The following is a 12,238-nucleotide window of genomic DNA, read 5'->3' on the forward strand; positions in this document are numbered from 1 at the left end:
TGTGTACGAAAATTTTTGGGTGATACTCCAGCGTACCAAGTCACCTAGGTCTCGATAACACGGAAAGAGTTCCACCAGAGCTCAATCCTTTTGATATCGTAGGTATGTGGAATGAGTGAATTTTCCCCTTAGAGGGAGTGTGAGCCGTATGGCTAAATCTGGAATATTACTAATAAAATATAATATAATAATAAATATAATACAATATAATAAATTTAATATAATATAATGAAATATAAATATAAAAACTCCCACAGGTAAATAAATTGGATATATAAATTGGATAATATAAATAAATAAAGTTAATAAGAATGTATAACAGTTATTCCAGATTTTAGCGCACCGTATTGGTTAAAAAAAAAACACAGGATAAAATCGACAGAAATATTTTATTAATTCTCTGAATAATGTAAACATATGAAAGATTTTATTCAAAAACATAAAGAAAAAGTTAAGAATTATAACAATGTAGAATTTAACTTTATAAAGGTAACAATAAGTTGCAATGATAACAATGTAGGTTTCTAACTTTATTTCGTACCCTATATAACTGATTTTTAATCAAAAATTTTTCTAATTCTACTTACACATATATACAAAGGCGATCTGATGTCGGTTAGCTCGATTGTTTATTTTGTAGATTATTAAGTGGGATTTAATTCATTTATATAAGTGGCACCTTTAAGTCTTATCGGTGGACAATACTTCACGGTATATTAAGTCTATGTTGTAAAATTATTCAATAGACATATGTATTAATATTCCTATTCTATTCTGATAAAAGTTAGTTTTCTTGTGGAAAATGACGTATATATATTTTTTAAACTTAGTATTAACTTTACCTTAAAAATATCAATCATAAATATTTTCGTCAAATATATAAAATATAATAAATTTGTGCTATGAAGATGGTTTTGGTTTTTTTAAGTGTCAGATTAAAATATCTTAAAATAAGTATTAATTTTTACGATTTTGGATTAAATATATAATACCCTAGTCCACTAATCCAAATATTTAGAATTAACCAAGCTGTGGGGTACATTCCCAAAGCTTGGAGAAGAGTGAGGGTGGCATTTATTCCTAAACCAGAAAAATTATAACTTAGCAAAATTATATAGACCAGTGAGTCTGACTTCATTCATATTGAAAACTATAGAAAAAATCTTGAATGAATACATCAAGAAAAAAAATCTTAATAAAAACCCACTGAGTTCACACCAGAAAGAAGTTGCTCTTGCTGCATTTTTACACATCGAAGGTTCATTTGATAATACCTACTTCTATTCCTTATAGTGTATATGATGAATAGTGTGCTGATGAAGAAGAAAATTAACAACACAACATGCAAGTGGATTATTCAGATTCTTCAGAGCAGATTAATATCCACAGATACGTATGAAGGTGCTATAAACCTGAGGGCAACTAAGTGTGTGCCCTCTAGGAGGAATATTGTCACCAACATTAACAAAAATAGTAGTTGATTGCCTGATTCATGTGCTTAGTAGCCAAGAAATCTGGGGGCCGAGTTTACCAAACGATATTCTAATAGTAACTAAATAACTACGGGAGAATTTCCCAGTACTGTTGCGGACCGGATGCGATATACCCTTCATTACATTGAGAATTGATGTCTGAAAGAGCACCTCTCTGAAGTCTCGTATCTAGGGGAAACCCTGGATTCGAAACTCAATTGTAGCGCTCATATTAACAATATAACCAACAGAGATACGCGACTTTTCTGAAAGTGCAGACGAGTTGTAGGTAAAACCTGGGGGTTGAAACCAAAGGTAATCTGTTGGGTATACACATCAATGTTACGACCGACAGATACACGTCACCAACATGCGTTGGCAATTTTTCTATGATGGATACTTAGCTTTAGTCGAGTGCGATATTTCAATTTGTTTTGTTCAAAAATGGATAATGAAACAGTATTAACTCTTCCGTTAGTCAAATAGAATGAGTATGACAATTACTTAATACGATTATCACTAAAGAAAAATAGACGAAAAAAGCACGAGTTATTTGTAAACAGAAATATAGAAGATTATTTTAACCTACGACTGTACCACTTTTGCAATAACGATACCAAATTTACTGAATATTTTCTGGTGTTAAAGGAACAATTTACACGTGTGCTGAAATTAATTAAAAACGATATAACCAGCCAACGATCAAAAAGATACTGAAATCTCATTTTTCCTGCAAAAAAGTTAGGTGTAAGAGTAAGGTAATATATTTAGTATTTTTCGTTATTTAATTTCATATTACAAAACAAGTTATACACATGTAAAATTCGAATCATCAGTTGATGACATCGTAGTTGAAACATACTGAGTCTATGGTGTAAAAGGAATTGATTCATCGAAAGTTACTGAACTTGCAGCATAATGGGTCGATACTGTCATACCACCCGAATTATTGGATGATGTTGGTGCTGCAGCATCTTGTGGTATACTAAGATAGAACTGTTTACAGTCGTACACAATGCTCGAAAACAACTAAAAACGCTGCGTTCAACGTCGTAGTCGCGTACAGCAGTTGCACGCTGCGTTTGGCGTATAATAAAGGTAAGCGCGCATTTGACCGAATCGGTCGGCAAATGAACACACTGCTACAGCCCGTTATTAAATGCCTTAACGCGCACTAATGCCTTATATTTAATGGAAGATGAATCTAAAAATTATTATTGTTAGTTTATTGCGCGAGGAAGAGGAACAACAAAATAAACTTCTGAAAAGGAAGCATATTAAATGGATACATGAAAATTGTAAAAAGCGAAACACGGAGAGTGAATTTGTTACTTTATTTCCTGATTTAATCGATCATCAAGACAAATTATATCAATACTTTAGAATGAGACATAAATATATCAAAATATACCTACTATAAAATATATTTACTCCAGAATAGAATAGAAAATATTTCATTCAGAGTTTTCGGCGCGTTTCGATTTTGTTTCCATAAAGTGAGCACAGATTCAAAGATATTAAATTGTAGATCGTCGTGATGCGTTTCGTGGCGGGCCGGTCTGGACAAGTGCGCGCTTACCTTAAGAGACCGTATTCATTATTTATTATATAAAACATAGATACATACGCGACGTATGGAGTTATTCTATATGCGGTGCCGCATGCGTTGATTTCAAATAATTAGCCTACCAAAAGTCAAATTTCAAAAGTGGCGTTAAAAATTCAAGAAGCATATTACAGGCAAATGATGGTTTGTGTTAACAAAAACTTACTATCCTCTCTCCATAACTGTCAGTGACGTTTTGTTCTCTAGACTCAGTAGTCAACTTTTTAAAAATTTTGATATTTTATGATATTCACTTTATTTTTTAAAGTGATTACGATGTAGTCGAATAATTCAGGATATTAGAATTAATCTTTCTTGAAATATTTACAGAATGTTTACTGTCATTTTATACTATTTTTAGAAAATGAAAAGTAAGCAGTTTTGACATTTCTCTTGAATTTTTATGTTAATAAGACATTTAGTTATATTCTTGTCTTCTCTCGGGGAATACTGTTTAATATTTAGTACACTGCATATATTTGGCTAATTAACGACGTCAAATTCAGCTGCAGATAGCTCCAGATACTGATCTAATCTAGGTTTTTGTTAATTGTACTATATTGGATGACGTCACAAAAAAAATACTTAATTGCTTTAATTCTAATAAGTTACGATTTTCTTTGTTTCAGCTACATCTGGTGCCTCTGGTATAAAAATAGTGGCCCGTAAATATCTTTATTACTAAATAAATCTACAAGATTTACCTAATGTAGATGACAAACTGAAATATTTGGAAAATCACTTATTGATCTGTTATGGTGACACCTGATAATTTAAAGTTTAAAGCAAAGATTTGCATATTTTAAAATGGCGATGAAAGGGAAATAGTTAAAGGCCCACCGCAAATGGTTAGAAGACTCCAGTGAAAGGACGAAAAGAAGAAAAACAGAAGGAATACGTTCTTTGCTTGATGATGAATGAATGCTTCAAAAATACTAAAAGAGATCACACACTCTCCAATTCGTGCAGATAAGAAATTAGATAAAGAAGACACTGCTCTTACACCTTTGCAAGCCCTAGCAATGCTTGTTGAAGCCGATTTAACTAAGCAACAATATGACATTATTAGAAATACAAATGAATTTTATCTATGCTACGACCTATTGTTGAAGAAAAAAACAATGCTACCCATCCACAGATTGCATAAAAGTACTTTACAAAAAGTTATCGACAACGCTTATCAATGGCGTTAGAAGAAATCCTCTGTTGTCTAACTGATAATAAAAAAATTTGTTATAAATTACCCAAGTTACTTGACTTTGTTTTCCGACTGGAATTTGTGAATTTGAGATGCGCCCTAAAGTGAAGTATAAGATGTTTTTTAAACGTTAACTTTGTTAGAATAAATGTGCCAATGTGTTTTGTAAAATCTTTTGTTTTTATCTCTACACTTTACTGCTAATCAGTTTTTTTACGTACAATGTGACGGGTTTTCCTAGTGCTTCGCAGTAGTTTTTATCCATTTTTTTTTCACCTTTAAAGTAATCTTTTTCTTGTGGTTATACATGAATTCGACTACATATGAATATTTAAGCTAATATTTCAACTTTAATATTTTGACCCCGGATACTAAGAGAATGGTGTGTTTGAATTACACCTTAACTTTCTTCACTCACCATTCGTAAGTTATTTTTCCATGTTTTTTTATATTCTTACCTACCACCTTTGTATTCTTTTAGATTGAACTGATGAAGCTTGTAAATAAAATAAGTGAATCGTCTTCAAATATAGGAATGGAACTGTGATTACCTTTTATTATTTCTCCTTTGACCGATATCCTCGTTACCAAAAGATTTATTTTTTTGGAACTTACTTATTATACATATATATATATATATATATATATATATATATATATATATATATATATATATATATATATATATATATAATATATATATATGTATATATAAAATTCTCGCATTCGCTGACGATATAGTTATAGTGGGCAGAAGTATGAGAGACATACCTTTGAGCAAGTCAAAGAATTCACATATCTTGGATCGCTAGTAAACGCAATCAACACGACAAGCGACGAAATAAAAAGACGCATAGCAATAGCAAACAGAAGTCACAGTCCATTTAAGCAGAGACTTAGATGGGCTAGACTTGGATGGGCTGGACACATTGCTAGGATCTCAGATCACGAATACACGAAGAGATTATCATTTTCAAAACCAGTGGGCACAAGAAGTAGAGTATGACCACGAAGGAGATAGATTGAAGACGTGGAAGAAGACCTACATATTCTAAGGGTCAGAAGATGGAGAGAAGTTACCAGGAATCGACAGGAGTGGCGACTTATTTGTGAGTAGGCCAAGATCCACAACGGATTGTCGAGCCACTTAGGATTTGTTTGGCCTTATAAAGTTTGCTGTTATACTTTACATAAAAGAGTTCATGGAAAAAGGAGCGTTTAAAGTGATACTAGGGAAGGCCTACAGCTATATCTAGAGAAATTGAGTCCAAAATTTTAGCTAAAGTGAAGAACATGGAAACATGGGGATTGGTCTTTCAAAAAAGAAACTTCTGTTAGCTATTGGACAGTACGTTAAAAAAATTATTTAAAAACTCCTTCCAAGGATTCAGTATCTGAGGATGTACATTTTGCAAAATTTAAACGTCGATACGGACTTTCGCAGAAAAAGCAGCAAGCAGTCGATGATGCTCGAAAAAGAAGTATGGTTTCCTTTGTGATTGATGATTACTTTAGTATGTTAAAATAATTTACTTTAGATATTCCACTTGAACGAATTTATAACATCATCGAGACAAGCTTCTGCCTTCATCCGAGCAGAGTAAAAGTAGTTGGAGAAAAAAGAAAAGCGGCACACAGAGTTAAGGTCGTGGCATATTATCATGCACGTTGCGTTTCCAGCACGTAGCGTTTACTTTCCGAAAAATATAATTTAAATGGTTTTAAACTCACACTGTCCGGAACGTATCGTATCAGACATCTAACGTTTCCGTTCAGTATATTCGAAAACAATATTTTGCTGATGCCAACGGCTACGTAACGTATGATAATGTGAATTAGATGTCCGTCGTTTTCCCCTCGTTGTTTATTTAGGTATTTGTTTGATTTTGATACAGTTTATTTAAAAAAATAATTTTTGAGGCTATTTTGTCATTTATGCATGTGTTTTTATTGCTTTGTGACAATTAATCACGGAAGTGATAAACAATTAGGACTTTTTTACGGAAGTGATACCTCTTCTTTTTAAAAATACTTTTTTGGTTTGATATGTATGGCTTCGTTAAATGTAGCATTTTGTTTCAAACTGAATCCTATTCATTCTAAAATATCCATAATATTTTTCATCGTCATCAATTAATTCTTTGTATAAAGTCCAGTATTCATCTTCCTTCTTCCTTTCTCTTAGCATTGGATGTACTTCAAACCTTTTTTTACTATAGTTTTTCTTTCTTCATCGTTCACTGCTGGACAGGAAACGCTACGTGCCGGAAACTATACGTGCACAATAATATGCCGCGACCTATACTGCAGAACCAGATAAAAAGAAAATTTTTCTGTTTTATTTAATGTTAATGCTGGGGGCCAAAAATGGTCTCCACTACTTACTTTTAAAGGTAAAAATCTCTGAGGGTTCTGGCTACCAGAAACTAAGGGTTAATACTCTAGAATGTCCTATGCTATTACATCAAATTAATGGATGGAAGGCGATGCATTTTAAAATTATTTTCAACAAACCTTTTTAAATGCTATTTCAAAAGATAGACCAATAGTTCTCATCGATGATGGATACTCTTTACATGTAACAATTAGCCTGATAAAAATAGCTGTGCAAGAGAAAATAATTATACTATAACTACCGCTTCATACTAGTGATTTTCTTCAACCCATGGACCTAGCGGTATTTAAACCATTAAATCCAAAAAATGACGAACATGTAATGCAGTAAGAACGAAAAAACAATGGAGTAAAAATGCCCAAATCTTTATTTGCTACCACAATTTTTGAAGTTTGGCAAGAGTAAGATGAAGCAATTATTTTAAGTAGATTTCACAAAGCCAGAGTTTATCCCTTTTGCGTTCAGGTAATCTTAGCAGATAAATTTGAACCTACGGCTTTTAAAAGATTTCAATTATATCATCAAAAATGGCATCCATTCCTTTAACCAATAGAAGCCAATAAAAAAACCTAAGAAGAAATTATTGTCAATAACTTGGGACACTAGTAGTGATGAAGAAAATATTGAACTTTCTGATTCAGAGTCCGCAGCTGATTTTGAATGGCCCAACTCTTCCTAGAGAGGAAGAAATTAATCGGAATGCAGTTCCAGATGATTTTCTTCTTATCAAAATTCCACTTGTCGGTAATATTAATATGTTTCGTCATTACGTTGCAAAAGTCATGCAATGTTTTGCTAACGAAGTTGAAGTCGGCTGTCTTCGAAATTCTTTAAAAGATGAAAGCAAATTTTAGGCTGCTTCTGTTCCGTATATTACAATAGCACGTGATCGGTTGAACTTGATACATAATTATATTTTTCCTTGCATGTTTGAACTTAAATTTTTAATTTTAGTGGTTCCAGTTACTCCGGTGTACCATATAAATAAAAACCTGTATATTTTTTGTTCATTTTAAATTTTGAATTTGGTTTTTTTAATGAAAAATACATGCCATATTAAAAAAAAACAATATTTTTCTTTGATTTGTTTAAGTTTTAGTAGAAATATGTTGTAAAATAATTTTGGCCGCGTAAATCCATTATATTATTAAATCGGCGACGTGCGTCAGCATATGACGTTTATGGTTGTAAGGTGGAGACCAACGCTTTTTAAGATGTGTGTCTTGTTGTCTATTCATTTCTACAACTTCCAAATATATATATTTTAACAAGTAGTAGTTAACTGGAATTTTTTGATAAAATATTTACATCTTTAATTCTACATTTATTTTAGTTTTTTAAACCTATATCAAAAAATACTATTATGTAAATTCTCCAATGTTTTTGAGATGTAGATATACATATAATATTAAATTAGACTGATATATTTATTTAAGTGTATTAGAAGTATGGTTACTCGTAAAATAACTCTTAAAATGAATTAAATCCGACTTAATTTGAAACTTAGTTCCAATCTAGGGCATCTAACACTTCGTAACAATAATTGTTCGAATTCATGACGAAGTACTGACGACATATTTCTTGTTCTATAGGTAAATAAAAACGACCACAGAAAAATATCTTCAAATATGGTGGAGTACTACTAAATTTAAGAAATTTTTGGAAAGGCATTTGGCGAATCAGGAGATTGGTGATCGTCCTGCAAAAAAATATAATAAATAAGTAATATTGTTCATAATAAAATTAATAAACAATTTGCAAAAAAGTTTTATATTTAAATAAAACAGACATTTTAAAGCAAAATTGTGCAATCGTAAAGGAGTTTTAAATTCAGCGTTTTTTAGGCATACATATTTCAAATACTTATATTTGTTGCCAAAACTCAAAATTTCATATTAAAGGTTTTGAATATTAGGCTCCTACGATCGAAATTCCATAGTGACAGGTCAATGGAAATGATGGAAATCTGATAACACAGGGATTCAAAGTGACTAAAGGACTAAGACAAGGATGCTGTAGATCCCCAACATTATTCAAAATATACCTCGAAGCAGCACTCAACAAATGGAAGAAAAAATGTACGAATATGGGCATACCACTAATAGACTTAACTTTGTACACTCTGTGCTTTGCGGATGACCAGGTCATCAACGCACAGGACTCTGAAGACCTTAGTTACATGATGCGAAAACTATTAGAAGAGTTTACAGAGTGAGGCTTGGAGGTGAATATGGAAAAAACTGAGTACATGAGTATCGGAGGAGATCAACATAATCTTAAGAGATTAAACTATGTGATGACTACAAATACCTGTAAAGATCAATCAGGACGGAAAATTAGATGCAGCCATTAAGGAACGAAATACACAGGGAAGGAAAGGCATAGCCTTACTGAACAGCGTACTGTGGGATAAAAACATCTTTAAAGAAAATAAAAGAAGAATATACAACACCATAATAAAAAATACCACAACATATGGATGCGAAGTGTAGCTCCTAAAAGACAGAACAGAGAAAATGCTTAGAGCAACAGAAATGGACTTCTGGCGCCGCTCGGCGGGACTCTCCAGACGCGACAGAATAACAAACGAGAGAGTCCGAGAAATCATGGGGTTACACATAATATTGTTGATGACATCAAAACGACACAACTCAGATGGTACGGACACGTAAGGAGAATGCCGGAGAATAGAATACCAAGACAAATTCCCTAGGCCCCTAGGCCTTCCCTAGGAAGGCCTAGAAGAAGTTGGAGAGAAGGAGTTGATAAAGAAATCAGAGAAAGAGAACTGGAGAACGATCTATGGAACGATAGAATGAGATGGAGATTGGAAATTGGAAGACGTCGAAGAACGTTGTAAACCGACATTATATATATACAATGAAAATGATACATTTTATTGTGATGGCGCAGTGTGGCACTACTCTTTGATGGCGCAATGTGGCAAAGTCCACGAGACCAAATCAACTTTTTATCTAAAATCTACTGTGCGTTAATCTTCCCCCGGCAGTTATTTTTTTTGTCTGTTATACGTTGAGAACTTGAGTTACCGTAACCAACAACCTACCCGGTTCTGAACAGGCAAGTTTTAAAAATTATTAAGATCTATCCAAACATAGGTCATCCACTCAATGCACGGACCAAACTGGAAGACGAGTAGTTGATAATAATAATTATGATGAGTCTGGGTCATAATTTCCATAAGTTCTTAATAAACTTTCATTTGCATCTAAAGACGAATACATACAGTAATATTATTCTAAATAAAAAATTATATTTTATAGTTTATTTCTATATTATTAAATTATTTTAAATCGTTTTTACCTGGGACACAACGCTAGATCTATTACTGGATAATCCTAAATCACTTGTGAATGGCGTACGCAGGGTAGGTTCGGTTCCACTAGCTTCGTGTGGATCAATACTTGTGCTGAGGTCCACTGAAGAATCACTGAAAGATGCAATTGTTTAGTCTACAAATACTACGTTTAATGCTTTTCTATTTTTTTTTTGTAAAAATGCTAGTACACTATCTAAAGCTCACTGCTCCAAAATATTAACGCACCCAAGGTATATAAATAATTTATAACTATATAATAATAATATAATCTATAGAGTGGAAAAGCCGAATGTAATAAATTCGATAAAAAATAAATGGGAGCGCGTTAAAAAACACCGAATATTTCCAAATCGGCGGACAGGGAGGCAAGGATTGATGGAATGGCCAGCACGATCTCCTGATTTGACTCCATTAGACTTCTTCTTATGAGGATATGTCAAAAATTTTGTATATATTGTAAACTAAACTTCTCTAATTATGTAGATGACTTAATTAGACGAACCACGCTGGCGATTAGATCAGTCACGCATAAGATGTGGAGTCAGTGCCGGTTTAACACAGTCTACCACCCGGTGCTGATACGGATGCCGCGCCCAGGCTCAACAATATTTCTTTTTTTGGTTTCAAACTTAAATGAATATATATATTTATATATATGTATATATATATACATATATATATATATATATATATATATATATATATATATATATATATATATATATATATATATATATTAAACTTAGAGCTAAGATTAATATTATTATAAAAATTAATATTAAACTCACCAGTCTTCCGGGTTGAACCGCGTCGATATCCATTTTGCCGAGCTTTCGACATCCTCTCTGATGTCTTCTTCAGGGCTTCCGAGGTCTCAGTCCCCCGAGCCCCCAGACACTACTACACTCACTAGTCACTTCTAGTTCACTCACTAGTTCACTAGTTCAGTAGTGAACTAGTGAGTGAACTAGAAGTGACTAGTGAGTGTAGTAGTGTCTGGGGGCTCGGGAGACTGAGACCTCGGAAGCCCTGAAGAAGACATCAGAGAGGATGTCAAAAGCTCGGCAAAATGGATATCGACGCGGTTCAACCCGGAAGACTGGTGAGTTTAATATTAATTTTTATAATAATATTAATCTTAGCTCTAAGTTTAATTGTACTAACCGCGGAAATCTTTCCGAACATATATATATATATATATATATATATATATATATATATATATATATATATATATATATATATATATATATAATCAAAAACCCTTCTACCCTAAGGTGTTCGGTGTAAAGTCTCTTTTTAGGTTTCATATACAAACTTCCTCCAATTCTTCTTGTTGCTTGCCAATTTCTTAGCTTGCTCCATGGTGACTCCTCTCCTGTCTAGGATGGTGGCAATTTCATCGTCCCAGGTCTTCATGGGTCTGCCCCTCGGTCTTTTCAAGGTTCTTCTCGCTTCCCACACTTGTTTCACTTGGCTTTTTTATCCATCCTTACCATGTGGCCGTACCATCTAAGTTGGGCTTTTTCGATTTTCTTCTCTATTGATTGGACTTTAAGGCGTTCTCTTATTTCAACGTTCCGTATCCTGTCCATTCTAGTCACCCCTAGTACTCTTCTTAGATACTTCATTGAAATACTTTGCAGTTTATTTTTTAGTCTGGTGGAGAGCGTCCAGCTTTCACATCCAAATGTTAAGATAGGTACAAAAACTGTGTTGTAGATAGCTATCTTTGCTTTTTGGGATACTTCTTTTTCGATAGGAATGTGCTCTTAATTGCGTGGTATATCCGGGAAGCGTTTGCTATTCGATTGTTTATCTCTGCTTCTTGTGTACCCCTACTCTCTAGTTGCACTCCCAGGTATTTAAACGTTTCGACTTGTTCTAAAGTATAGTTATTGATTTTAATGTTTGTATGTTGGTCTGTTTTCCCACATACCATGACCTTGGTTTTACTTTCATTAATTCTCAGGTTACGTTTTTCGAGTTTATCTCTCCATATCTGGAGGTTTCTTTTAAGTGCGTCCTCGTTTCTTCCAAATACGACGAGGTCATCTGCAAATGCGCACTCCGCTATCTGTATCATTTCCAGGTTTCTATGTCCAACAAATATTCTCGATGTTTCTTCTCTAGTTTCCTTCATTACATCATCTAGTACAATATTGAACAGGATGGGGCCTAGTACACCTCCTTGTCGTAAGCCATCATTGACTCTAAACTCTTCTGA

At 33.3% G+C, this 12,238-nt stretch overlaps 1 protein-coding gene across 1 annotated transcript in view; it reads right to left on the reverse strand.

Moving 5' to 3' along the window:
• Positions 1–372: 372 nt before the first annotated feature.
• LOC140443803 (uncharacterized) overlaps positions 373–12,238 on the reverse strand; it is a 124,890-nt gene continuing 113,024 nt past the window's right edge. The window contains 2 exon segments of the mRNA XM_072535259.1: positions 373–8,370; positions 9,996–10,122. Of these exon segments, the coding sequence (XP_072391360.1) occupies positions 8,320–8,370; positions 9,996–10,122 (178 nt within the window). The 3' untranslated portion in view covers positions 373–8,319.

The sequence above is a fragment of the Diabrotica undecimpunctata genome, chromosome 6 (assembly GCF_040954645.1).
Source record: "Diabrotica undecimpunctata isolate CICGRU chromosome 6, icDiaUnde3, whole genome shotgun sequence".
NCBI classification, from domain to species: Eukaryota; Metazoa; Arthropoda; class Insecta; order Coleoptera; family Chrysomelidae; genus Diabrotica; species Diabrotica undecimpunctata.